At 43.3% G+C, this 13,472-nt stretch overlaps 1 protein-coding gene across 1 annotated transcript in view; it reads right to left on the minus strand.

Annotated features, from left to right (window-relative positions):
* LOC132820394 (magnesium transporter protein 1-like) overlaps positions 1-11,511 on the minus strand; it is a 52,093-nt gene extending 40,582 nt beyond the window's left edge. The window contains exons 1-2 of the mRNA XM_060832475.1: positions 11,398-11,511; positions 118-287 (exon numbers count right to left, since the gene is read on the minus strand). Coding sequence (XP_060688458.1) covers positions 118-287; positions 11,398-11,481 — 254 coding nt within the window. The 5' untranslated portion in view covers positions 11,482-11,511. The remainder of the gene's footprint in view (positions 1-117; positions 288-11,397) is intronic.
* Positions 11,512-13,472: the final 1,961 nt, after the last annotated feature.

The raw sequence follows: 13,472 nt of genomic DNA on the forward strand, positions 1-13,472 counted from the left end.
GTTAAAGTCAGATTTTTAGGAAAATTTGCAATTCAACACTTATCAAAATGTCATTTATGTTACAATCACACAGTAATGAACCAATAGCACAATTAAAAAAAAAGCTAGTTTATATACTTGCAAACAGTGCACTGGCGCTGTGGCTGCAAGGCAGTGAACATCACAATAACAGAGTAGTTCCTTGGAGGAGCTTTCACAAATCGACGAAACTTTTCGCCATTCATCCGAATTACAGCTCGCCTGTTTGCCCATTCCATCATCTGCCCAACTTTTTCAGACAGCAGAGTCTGAGGCAAAGAAACAACAATCAATGTAACCCTTGTGACAAAGAACCTTGAAATGACTTTCTTTTTCTAGCTGCAGTTACATGCCAACTTTAGCCAATTGTAAAGCAAATAAATTAAAGTATTTCAACCATACAGTGGCATTTCTTTCCTCAAACTTTAAGAGGATAATTATCAGTTTAATTCATGAGAAGTATGAAGTAGCAGATCATCAAGTATTTTTAAATGGGTGATTCAGAACATCCTCAAGAAAACTAAAGTGCAAATATAGTCAATGATTGTCCTTCAGCATGTATAAACTGACATCATACCCTTCAATTGACTGGATTAATTATTCTAACAATCAGGAAATCAGAGGACATTATTCGCCTTTTAAAAAAAAAATCTATGAAAGGTGAGTGAAATTTATCACTACATCTTGGTTCTTAGTTTCTACCTTGATTTATAAAAGACCCAAAACAGTGCACAATTTTGAATATTGCTAAAAACAAAGACATTACTGAAGCTTTATCTTGCCATTATCAATACAAATGCAAAGGTGCAAAAATTTCAAAATAAAACACAACAATCCACAATAGAAAAGAAAACAAAGGTGCTGGATGGTTGACAAATTGTTGCTCATTGGTCAAATTACAGCAATGAAGAAAGAAACAGAAATATAGGCTCCCCAATTTCCAAAATAGGTTTGAACATCTTTCAAACAGTTGATATTTTGAAGCCAACATGACTTCTTTAGAACTGAAAGACACTCGAAAAGAGTGATTTTTATGCTGTTAACAGAGGGAGGAGGAGCAAATCAAACAGATGGTGATGGTGTCAGAGCTAAAGGAACAGGGAGTGTTAATGGTGGTGAAAGAGAAACATTTAAAATGCAGCCAATATATATGACAAGGAGAAAATGTGTCAGCTTTGCTAACAGCCAAACCAATGTGAAACAAAACATGATTGGTGAAATAGTTGTAGTCAATAAAGGGGAAGTAGGACTGTGACAATGATATGGCTTTAAGAGATGCATTTTGTCCTTTTTTCTTAAAAGAGAAGTTTTAAGCAATGGGTGCCAAGCTTTCTCGTCCAAGCCAATAAAATAAACAGCTTAAGGCATCTTGTCTTCTTTTAAAAGAATGTTGGAACAGTAGAAGCAGCATACATGGATGGAGTCAGGCTCCCACAGAACCAGGGGCTTCTTTTAACTTTCAACAGTAGTTGGAGTTTTGATGTTGGGTAAGGAAGCTGTCTCTCCTCTCAACCAGACTTTTCTCTCTGCTGCCAGAATCACATGTCAAAATCTATTTTACTGACTTACCAGTTATACCAGTTCTTCTTCCTTTTGTTTGGATGCAAGAATAAAGTGTGTTTTGCTTAAAGCCAAATAGTGTAATCAAGTGAATTATATCTGGAACATAGCACCTTACACATGATTTTAAATAAGGAAAGCTCGGATCAGGTTAGGATCCTTGACATATTTGAATGGGGTTTGGTTTTGTCCACAACAGAACATTACCTCTGAATATCAAAATGTTCCTTCCAGGACTGTCACTGACTGCTGGAAATCATCCCTTTCAACCTTATACAGTAGCACAACTACACACAGTCTACATTCTTTCCAAAATCCACAGACTATCATGGCAGACCCTTCAGTTCAGCCTGTTTTAGTCCCACTGTATTTATTCCTAACTCAACTATCTTTACCCAATTTGCAGTCTCCTTCCATTTACTTTTGGGATTCTTTTGATGTTTTATGGAGGGGTTCCACAATTTCCTGGCCCAAGATGCCTCCTCTTCACCGTGGATGTAAAAATACACATCCATATCTCATTACAGTAGTTGGAAGGTTCTTTATTTCTACATGAAAGGAGATGTAAGCAATTGCCCGCCTTCACCATCCTTTTTTGTCTGGATGACTATAAGACCATGAGAAATAGGAGTGGAAATAAGGCCATTCAACCCATCTAGTCCAGTCCACCATTCAATCATGGCTGATGGTATTTCAAAGCCACTTACCTGCACTCTCCCCACATCCATTAATTCCTTGCAAGATTAAGAATTTATCAATCTCTGCCTTGATGTCCTGGCCTCCAGTGCGCACTGTGGCAGTGAATTCCACAGGCCCACCATCCTCTGGCTGAAGAAACGTTTCCTCATTCCCATTCTAAATTGATCCCCTCTAATTCTAAGGCTATGCCCACAAGTCCTAGTATCCCCACCTAATGGAAACAATTTCCCAGTGGTCCACCCTTTCTAAGCCATGCATTATCTTGTAAGTTTCTATTAGATCTCCCCTCAACCTTCTGGACTCTAATAAATACAATCTCAGGATCATCTGTGTGAATCTCCGCTGGACATGCTCCAGTGCCAGTATGTCCTTCTTGAGGTGTGGGGCCCAAAACTGCAGACAGTATTCTAAATGGGGCCTAAGTAGAGCCTTATAAAGTCTTAGGAGCACCTCACTGCTTTTACATTCCAACCCTCTTGAAATAAATTACAACATTACATTTGCTTTCTTAACCATGGATTCAACCTGCAAGTCAACCTTTAGAGAATCCTGTATTAGCACTCCCAGATCCCTTTTTACTTTGGCTTTATGAAATTTCTTAGTTTATAAAATAGCCCATGCCTGTGTTCTTTTTCCAAAGTGCAAAATCTAGCATTTGCTCACATTGAATTTCATCAGCCATTTCTTGGACCATTCTCCTAAACTGTCTAAATCTTTCGGTAGCCTCCCCACCACCTCAGAACTACCTGTCTGCCTACCTAACTTTGCATCATTGGCAAACTTCGCCAGAATGCCCCCAGTCCCTTCATCCAGGTCATTTATTTATAAAGTGAACAACTGGGGCCCCAACACTGAACCCTATGGGACCCCACTTGTCACCAGCTGCCATTGCGAAAAAAACCCTTTTATCCCAACTCTCTGCATTCTGTCAGACAGCCAATCCTCAATCCATGCCAGTAGCTCACCTCGAACACCATGAGCCCTCAACTTACTCAGCAGCCTCCCGTGAGACCCCTTATTAAAAGGCCTTTTAGAAGTCTAGTTAGATTAACATCCTCCGGGTTTCCCTGGTCTAACCTACTTGTTACCTCTTCAAAAGAATTCTAACAGGATCGTCAGGCACGACCTCCCCTTAGTAAATCCGTGCTGACTTGTTCTAATCCAACCCTGCACTTTCAAGAATTTAGAAATCTCATCCTCAACGATGGATTCTAGAATTTTACCTCGAACTGAGGTTAGGCTAATTGATCTATAATTTTCCATCTTTTGTCTTGGATGAGCTCTTCTCACGATGAACAATTTCTCCTTTAGCTTATCTCTCATTTTCTCCAAATCAAATCCTTGTTCCCAATTGTTCCCTGTCTTTTGAGGAGTATGTGAAACATTTCTTCTATTTCTACTTGGTTCCCAGACCCGCAACTTTGACTGATAAATCAACAATGTAATAGGTCCAGGCCTTGGTCTCATTTCAAACTCGGAAAAATCCATTAGTACTGCTTCTAATTTCTATCCTTGTCTTACTACCAGCAGGTCAATCTCTGACTATTTGATTAATTCCATTTTGGGGGATAGACTGCCCATCAATAGCCATCCCTGATAATCTTTTGTCCCCTTGGTAATCAAGATTCTATTTACTTCTGCCTTGAAAATATTCAAAGATTCTGCATCTACTGCCTTTTCACGAAGGAAATTCCAAAGACCTTCATCAAACAAAACAAATTTCCTCATCTCTGTTTTAGATAAGCTGTTTCTATTTTTAAGCTAGACCATATTTCTGGATTTGGCATTCACTGGCTTTCATTGTCAATACTAAGATTACCAGTAATCAGAAATTGAAATAAGTTAGCCACATAAATAATGTAGACGTAAGAACAGATCACAGGATAGACACTCTGCAGAGAGTAACTCGTCTTCCCTCTCCTAAAAACTTATCAACCAACTACAAAACATAATTCAGGAATGTGATGGAACATTCTCAACTTGCCTGGGCAAATCAATTTCAACCACATTTATGCTTAACACAATCCATGGCAAAATTGTGCACTTGACTGACAGCCCATTTAACATCTTCCACATTCACCCCCTGCACATCAATACAGTTTGAGCAGCGTGTACCATTTATCGGATGCACTATACCAAAGCCTCCGAAAAAACCTACAACTTCTACCATCTGGTAGATACACAAGAGATCCACCACCACTGACAAGACCCCCTCAACAGGATTTTGGAAAGATATCACCACTTCTTCACTGTTGCCTGATCAAAATCTTGGAACTCCCATTCTAACAGCACTATGAATGCACCTACACCAAATGGACAGTTCACCAGCTCCTTCTCCAGGCTGCAAGTGAATTAGAAATAAAAGATAGATTAGAGGTTTGGATCTCTGTAACAAATAACTCACCACTTGTCTGCCCAAGTTGTGCATTGTATGTAGAAGGCAGAAATCAGGAATGTGGTGTAACTCTCCCCTTGCCTGAATGAATACAGCTCCAACATTCAAGAAGCTCAACAACATTCAAGCACAAAGCAGGTCATTTGAGTTATACCCCATCCAAAAAAAATCAAACAATCATTCCAAGATGCACTCACCAAACTTCCTTTAACAGCATCTTCCATATTTATAACAGCCATCATTTAGAAGAACAGGGTAGCAAACACATGGGAACACACACCAGCCTGAATTTAAACCATGTCACCAGTCCTTCATTATCACGGGTTGAAAATTCTGTAACTTTCTTTCCAATAGCACTGTGCGCACACACCTACACCAGGAGCTCCACAGTTGTACTTGACCACATCTGCTCTCTCATTCGACAGAGGCAAGAGGTGGTGGTTTAACTGCAGTGTTACCGTACCTCAGGCGAGGGGAAAGGTTGAGAAGGACGGACCTTCATGGTAACCTCAGCTGGCAGGGGTACTGAACACGTTACTGGCATCACGCTGCACCACAAATCAGTAGTCTAGCCAATTGAGCTAACGAATCCCTTGGCAGGACTTACCACACCATTTCAAGGGCAATGCTGAACGAGTCAGCAATTCCCACACCCTTTAATGAATTTTTTAAAGTGATTGAGTTCAATGTAGTGTGCGAAAGAAAGAAATGCAAAACAGGTAATATTCAGATAATTAGTTAAGGCTGATAGCAATATGATGGGGACAAATCTCTCAATGGATAAAAGAACACGAACAGAGAAGGGCATGAAACAAATCTATGTGATGATTTTCAACCAATTAAATGTCCAAGGGAGAAAGACTATCTTCCAAAAAATGCAGCCATGGAAAACTGTACAAATAATCAGTGACAGTCAATTCAAAAACTTAAAAACAAAGTGTAAAGAAAATCACAAAACAAAGTTTCAACAGATGAATTGACACTTTATCATATCTGGAAGAAAAATGGTTAGGGACAATAAACCAACAACTGGGATATTGTCAATTAAAATAAGGGAATGGCAGACAAGATTTGAACTATTACTTTCTACCAGTATTTACTGTCAAGGATGACGTCAGCATGATCTAAGAGGGGAGATGATGGCCTAGTGGTATTACGATAGGATGGTTAGTCTAGAAGGAGAAAGTGAGGACTGCAGATGCTGGAGATCAGAGCTGAAAATGTGTTGCTGGAAAAGCGCAGCAGGTCAGGCAGCATCCAAGAAGGAGAATCGACGTTTCGGGCATAAGCCCTTCTTCAGGAATGAGGAGTGTGCGCCAAGCAGGCAAAGATAAAAAGGTAGGGAGGAGGGACTTGGGGAGGGGCGTTCGAAATGCAATAAGTGGAAGAGGTTAAGGTGAGGGTGACAGGCTAGAGTGGGGTGGGGGCGGAGAAGATTGCAGAGGAGGCCACATTGGGTGCAGCGGATGCAGTAAAATGGTGTGTGTGGAGGTGCGGGTGAATTTGCAGCGGATATGGAAGGATCCCTTGGGGCCTTGGAGGGAAATAAGGGGGGTGGGGGGGGGGGGGGGGTGTGGGTGCAAGTTTTGCATTTCGTGCGCTTGCAGGGGAAGGTGCCGGGAGTGGAGGTTGGGTTGGTGGGAGGTGTGGACCTGACAAGGGAGTCACGGACGGAGTGGTCTTTCCGGAACGCTGATAGGGGAGGGGAGGGAATATATCCCTGGTGGTGGGGTCCGTTTGGAGGTGGCGGAAATGACGACGGATGATATGATTTATATGGAGGTTGGTGGGGGTGGTAGGTGAGGATCAGTGGGGTTCTGTCCTGGTGGCAATTCGAGGGATGGGGCTCAATGGCGGAGGAGCAGGAAGTGGAGGAGATGCGGTGGAGAGCATCGTCGATCACGTCTGGGAGGAAATTGTGGTCTTTGGCCTCCTTTTTCAAAGGCACTTTTCCCTGCTACGGCAAGAAATGCAAAACCTGCGCCCACACCTCCCCCCTTCCTTCCCTCAAGGCCCCAAGGGATCCTTCCATATCCGCCACAAGTTCACCTGCACCTCCACACACATCATTTACTGCATCCGCTGCACCCGATGTGTGGCCTCCTCTATATTGGGGAGACAGGCTGCCTACTTGCAGAACATTTCAGAGAACACCTCTGGGACACCCGGACCAACCAACCCACCCACCCACCCACCCCGTGGCTCAACACTTCAACTCCCCCTCCCACTCCACCAAAGACATGCAGATCCTTGGACTCCTCCATCACCAGACCATGGCAACACGACGGCTGGAGGAAGAGTGCCTCATCTTCCACCTAGGAACCCTCCAACCACAAAGGATGTACTCAGATTTCTCCAGTTTCCTCATTTCCCCTCCCCCCACCTTGTCTCAGTCCCAACCCTCGAACTCAGCATCACCTTCCTAACCTGCAATCTTCTTCCTGATCTCTCTGCCCCCACCCCGGCCTATCACCCTCACCTTAACCTCCTTCCACCTATCGCATTCCCAACGCCCCTCCCCCAAGTCCCTCCTCCCTACCTTTTATCTTAGTCTGCTTGGCACACTCTCCTCATTCCTGAAAAATGGATTATGCCTGAAATGTCGATTCTCCTGCTCCAGGGATGCTGCCTGACCTGCTGCGCTTTTCCAGCAACACATTTTCAGCTCTGGTTAGTTCAGAAACCCAGGTAATGTTCCAGGGAACTGAATTTGAGTCCTGACAAAGCAGATAATGAAATATTGAACCCATTAAAAATTTGGAATCCAGAATCTAATGGTGACCATGAATCCATTGCCCATTGTTGGAAAAACCCATCCAGTTCACTAATGTCCTTTAGTGACGCCCCTTTAGGGAAAGGAATTGCCATTTATATCTGGTCTGGTCTACATGTGACTAGCTGAAACGAGAACTGCAGATGCTGGAGATTAGAGTCAAGAGCGTGGTGCTGGAAAAGCACAGCAGCTCAGGCAGCACCAGATTAGATTAGATTCACTCCAGTGCGGAAACAGGCCCTTCGGCCCAACCAGTCCACACCGACCCTCTGAAGAGTATCCCACCCAGACCCATTTCCCTCTGACTAATGCACCTAACACTATGGGCAATTTAGCATGGCCGATTCACCTAATCTGCACATTTTTGGACTGTGGGAGGAAACCAGAGCACCCGGAGGAAACCCACACAGGGAGAATGCACAAACTCCACTCAGACAGTCGCCCGAGGCTGAAATTGAACCTGGGACCCTGGTGCTGAGAGACAGCAGTGCTAATACTGAGCCACCGTGCCCAGGAAAATCGACATTTTGGGCAAAAGCCCTGCTCCAGACCCACAACAATGTGATTGATTCTTAACTGCCCTCTGGGCAATAAGGAAAAGAGCAATAAATGCTGGTCCAGCCAGTGATGGCCTCATCCCATGAATGAATTTAATACAAACAATCAAATTTCACAAGGAAGCTAACATTGATTTAGGTACACAGTCTACCCAAAAAATAAGTTAAAGTAACAAAGGTAAAGGAACTAAAAGCACTCGAGAATGACAAAATTGTCTCCTTTAAAATCCTGGTGGAATCTATCTATCTTGGACCCATCAAGGATAGCCCAGGATCTTTTCTTAAATAAATGGTGAAAAGTTATGGATGGTGTCATCAACAGTGCAATGTGCAGTATCTACACGGTGATGCCCAGTTTAGGTTCCGCCAGGACTATTCAGCTCCTGACCTCATTAAAGGTTTGGTTCAAACATGGACAACAAAAGAAGGATTCCAAATGAGAGTGACATTAAGACTGCATTTGACCTAGTGTGGCATCAAGGAGCCACAGCAAGACTTGAATCAATGGGTTTCACGGGGTAAGGTCTCTGCTGGTTGTAGTCAAACCTGGCAACAGCAAGATAATCATGGTTAATAGAGGTCAGTCATCTCAGCTCCAGGGCATCTCTACAAAGAGCTCCTCAGGATAGTGTCTAGGCCCAGCTGCTTCAAATTACTTTCCCTGTATCACAAGTCAGAAGTGGGAACAATCATGGATGATTTCACAGGATTTAGCAGCATTCAGGATTCCTCAGATACTGAAACAGTCCAAGATCAAATACAAGATCTGGTCAATATCCAGGCTTGGGCTGACAAGTGGCAAGTAACATTCACATCACACAGATACCAATGATTATCTTCAATATGACAATCTAGCCACTACCCCCGGAATTCAATGATGCTACCATCACTGAATCCCACACAATCAACAATTATTGAAATTATTATTGATCAGAATCTCAATTGGACTCACCACATAAAATGCAGAGGCTACAAGTGCAGGTCAAAGGCTGTAGTGAGTAACTCCTTATGCCCCAAAGCCTATCCATCATCTACATAGAGTCAGAGATATACAGCACAGAAGCAGACCCTTCCGTCCATACACCCATGTCGCCCAGATATCCTAACCTAATCTAGTCACATTTACCAGCATTTGGCACATATTCCTCTAAACCCTTCCTATGCGTTTCCCCATCCAGACGCTTTTTAAATACTATAATGGTACCATCCTCCACGACTTCCTCTGGCAGCTCATTCCATACATGCACCAACCTCTGCGTGAAAAAGTTGCCCCTTAAGTCCCTTCTATATCTTTCGCCTCTCAACCTAAGTCTATACCTCTCTAGTTCTGGACTGCCCTACCTCAGGGAAAAGACCCCTGTCTGCTTATCCTATCCAAGCCCTTCATGATATTTTCAACCTCCGTAAAGTCACCCCTCAGCTTCCAATCTTCCAGGGAAAACAACCCCAGGCTCTCCTGAATATGACATGGTACAAGTCAGGAATATGATGGAATGCGTCCCACTTGCCTGAACTGCAACAATACTGAAGCCTGTAATCATCCAGGACAAAGTAGCGCATTTGCTTACCATCTCATCCACAAACATCCACCCCCTTCACCACCAATGCCCATTAGTACGCACTGCTGCTATCTACAAGATAGTTTGCAAAAATTCACACGAGATGCTTAGTCAGCACCTTGAAAATCCATGACTACTTCCACCTAACAGGACAATGCCATGTGCAAGTTCCCCTCCAATCCTCTCACCATCCTAAGTTAGAGAAACATCACCATTTCTTCACTGTCACTGGGCCAAAATCCTGGAATATTCTCCATAACAGCATTATGGGTCTACCTAAGACATACAAACTGCAGTTGTTCAAGGTGGCAGCTCACCACACCCTTCTCAACACCAACTAAGTGTGGCAATGACTGCTTGCCAGCCAGCGCCACCGATGGCCTATAAATAATTTCTTTTAAAAACAGACTGCAACATAGGATTCTTGCTAATCTATCATGATCATCATACCATGAGTAGCAATTATAGAAACTAGGTTTGAAATTCTTGGACTTCAGAAAAGTAAAAGGGGAAATCTGATCAAAGTTTAAGAGACTAATGGGTACATATGGGGTAAACAGAAATACTTCAGTTTCACCGATTGGGGTCCGGGAGCTGGGCGTCTACGACTTAGAGGCACAACTTAGATATAAGAAACAGGCATTAAGATTGAAGTTAAGAAACATTTCTATGAACAAATTGGAATGGAAGCTTGGAACTCTACAGTAATCAAGAACTGATACTTCAATAGATTTCAAAATCAACAGATCTAAAACATAAAGGTAGACAGCAAAGGTATTGCAGTCAAGTAGAATTTTAGCCACCTTATTTCAAAAGCAGCTATTTCTGGTTCTACTCAACTTTAAGTTGTTCTTCACATATATGATCTGTGAAATAACCATCATTCTCATCGGTCTATTTTCAACCAAACTCTGTTCACTTACATCACTACATTAGCAAAACTAATTATGTGAAAGTCAAAATTGGTGAGAACCCAGTTACTTAAAAAGCCGTGTTAAAAAAATTAATAACCACTGCTATGATCATAGTCATAGAGATGTACAGCATGGAAACAGACCCTTCGGTCCAACCTGCCCATGCCAACCAGATATCCCAACGCAATCTCATCCCACCTGCCAGCACCCGACCCATCTCCCTCCAAACCCTTCCTATTCATATACCCATCCAAATGTCTCTTAAATGTTGCAATTATACCAGCTTCCACCATTTCCTTTGGCTCTGCATTCCAAGAGGACGCTAATGCATTACAGTTCTTCATGCGGAAATACTTCAGTATAGCACGTGAATGCCATTATGTCAGTTCAGACATTACACAATTTTAATGTGACATTATTACTGTGAACCCAATAGAGCAATACTACACGTACCCAAAATAAAATTGAGCCGAGTTCAAACCGCAACTGCCTTTTTAATTTCAACTTATTGGAGCGTAAGAAACAGCAAGCTTCAATCGGTAAAATGGGTTACTGTTTTGTTAGTCAATTTGAAACGATACAAGTTCCTTTCCTGGTTAAGAGGAAAAATGGATTCCCCAGCTTGTGTGGGTGGCCGCTTTAAAAACACAATTCAATAAACTAACAAACAAAACAACCTGTTCGGGGAAAACGCTGCGGTTGTGTAAACTGTACGCGGGCGGGGTTTTGTCATTAAGGTGTACAAAGGGTCACTATGTCAGTGCTATTAGTGAGAAGCGCTCACTTCTCCAGTGGTCAGACCGTGCTGAGACTACTCGTCCTCAGATCATCTGCCCCACACGCTTCATGACGCACTCCCTGGCACTTTACCCATTTATTTTAAATTAATAAACTAGATTTAACCCGCCCCAATGTTTCAAACCTCTTTCTTCTTCTGCCCATCAGAAGGGATTCCGCAGCACACAAACAGGACAACTAAAACCGCCAACATCCGCCCAGGTGCCATCTTGGCGTCCCCCCAAACTTCAGTGTACCGGCAACGCCATGACGCAGACGCGCACGGCGCGTCACCATCAGCCCACAATGGCATCTTGTGATTGGCTACTGCGGCCAGCGTCAGTCTTCCCTGCCCACCCGACAACTTGTCGAACTCGGTTTCGCGCCTTGTGATTGGCCCTTTCTTCCCTCTTTGGTTCAGAGGGTTAAGCATGCGCCATGGTTTGATCCATTCAAGGCCGAGTATCGGCAACAACAACCTGATTTAGTTTGATTTGGAGATGGCGGTGTTGGATTGGGGGTGTACAAAGTTAAAAAAATCACGCAAAGAAGCACTAGCTTTCGGAGCGCTGCTCCTTCAGGCTTCAGGTCCACAACCACCTGATGAAGGAGCAGCGCTCCGAAAGCTAGTGCTTCCAATTGAACCCTCTGAACTATAACCTGGTGTTGTGTGGTTTTTAACTCTGATTCAGTATAGAACCGTTTCAACTCGCCGAATATGTCACTCTAAGAAAACATGATGAAACATAATTTGACACCAAACCAAATTCCTGAAGAAGGGCTCATGCCCGAAACGTCAATTCTCCTGCTCTTTGGATGCTGCCTGACCTGCTGCGCTTTTCCAGCAACATATTTTACAGTGTAAAAGACTCTCCAGCATCTGCAGACCTCAGTTTCTCCTACCAAACCAAATTATGTTTGGATCTAAAGAAGCGTTGCTGGACGCGAAACTTTACCTCTGCTTTTTCTCCATAGATGCTGCTGGGCACCTGCAGCAATGTCTGTTTTTGTTTGTTTCGATTCTCTGGCATCCACACTGTGGGTGGCAGAGTAGTTAGCACTGCTACCTCACAGCGCCAGAGGCATGGGTTAAATGGCACACGCAATTGTCTGTGTGGAGCTTGCACATTTTCCCTGTGTCTGCTTGGGTTTCCTTCAGGTGATCTGCTTTCTTCCCACAGTCCAAAAATATGCAAGTTAGGAGAATTGACCATGCTAAATTGCCTGTAGTGTTAGGTGTAGCAGAATGAGTCTGGGGGGGTTTGTTCTTCAGAGGGTTGGTGTGGACTTGTTGGGCCGAAGGGCCTGCTTCCACACTGTAAGTAATCTAATCACTCTCTGTTTTTCTTTAACAGAAGGACAGATTAAGGTGGGTGACAAAATGTTTGGTTAAAGCAGTAGCTTATAGGGAGTGTTGTCAAGGAGGAAGGAGAAATGTGAGACCAGTTTGGGAGAGGTACTGCCAAAGTTTGGGGCATTGGCAGCTGAAGATAGAGATGCCAATGCACGACATAATTAAAATTGGATTTGCTCACGAGGTCATTGTTTGAACGTACGCAAATACCTCAGAGCTGTCAAACTGAACAAGGTCACAGAGATGGCAAGAGATCAGACCATTGAAGGATTTGAAAACAAGGATGAGAATTTTAAAATTCAGACATTGCTGGAGTGGGAGCCAAATATGGGAGCAAGTTAGACACTGTAGAATCTTGAATGAGCTGAGGTTTGTCAAGCCCAGAAGATTAGAGACCAACTAACCAAACCATCATATAGGATCAGTAGGTTTGCAGATGACACAAAGATTGGTGAAATGGCAGAAAGCATAGGGAACTGGCAAAGAATACAGGAGAATATAGATAGACTGGAGAGTTGGGCGGAGAAGTGGCAGATGGAGTTCAATCTGGGCAAATGTGAGGTGATGCATTTTGGAAGGTCTGATTCTAGAGTGAACTATACTATAAACAAAAGAGCCTTGGGAAAAGTTGATCAGCAGAGAGATCTGGGAGTTCAGGTCCATTGTACCCTGAAGGTGGCTGCACAGGTAGATAGAGTGGTCAAGAAGACATATGGTATGCTTGCCTTCATCGGACAGGGTATTGAGTATAAGAGCTGGCAGATCATGTTAAAATTGTACAAGACTTTGATTTGGCAGCATTTAGAATACTATGTGCAGTTCTGGTTGCCACATTATGAAAGGATGTGGATGCTTTGGAGAGGGTG

The sequence above is a fragment of the Hemiscyllium ocellatum genome, chromosome 11, assembly GCF_020745735.1.
Source record: "Hemiscyllium ocellatum isolate sHemOce1 chromosome 11, sHemOce1.pat.X.cur, whole genome shotgun sequence".
Classification (NCBI taxonomy): Eukaryota; Metazoa; Chordata; class Chondrichthyes; order Orectolobiformes; family Hemiscylliidae; genus Hemiscyllium; species Hemiscyllium ocellatum.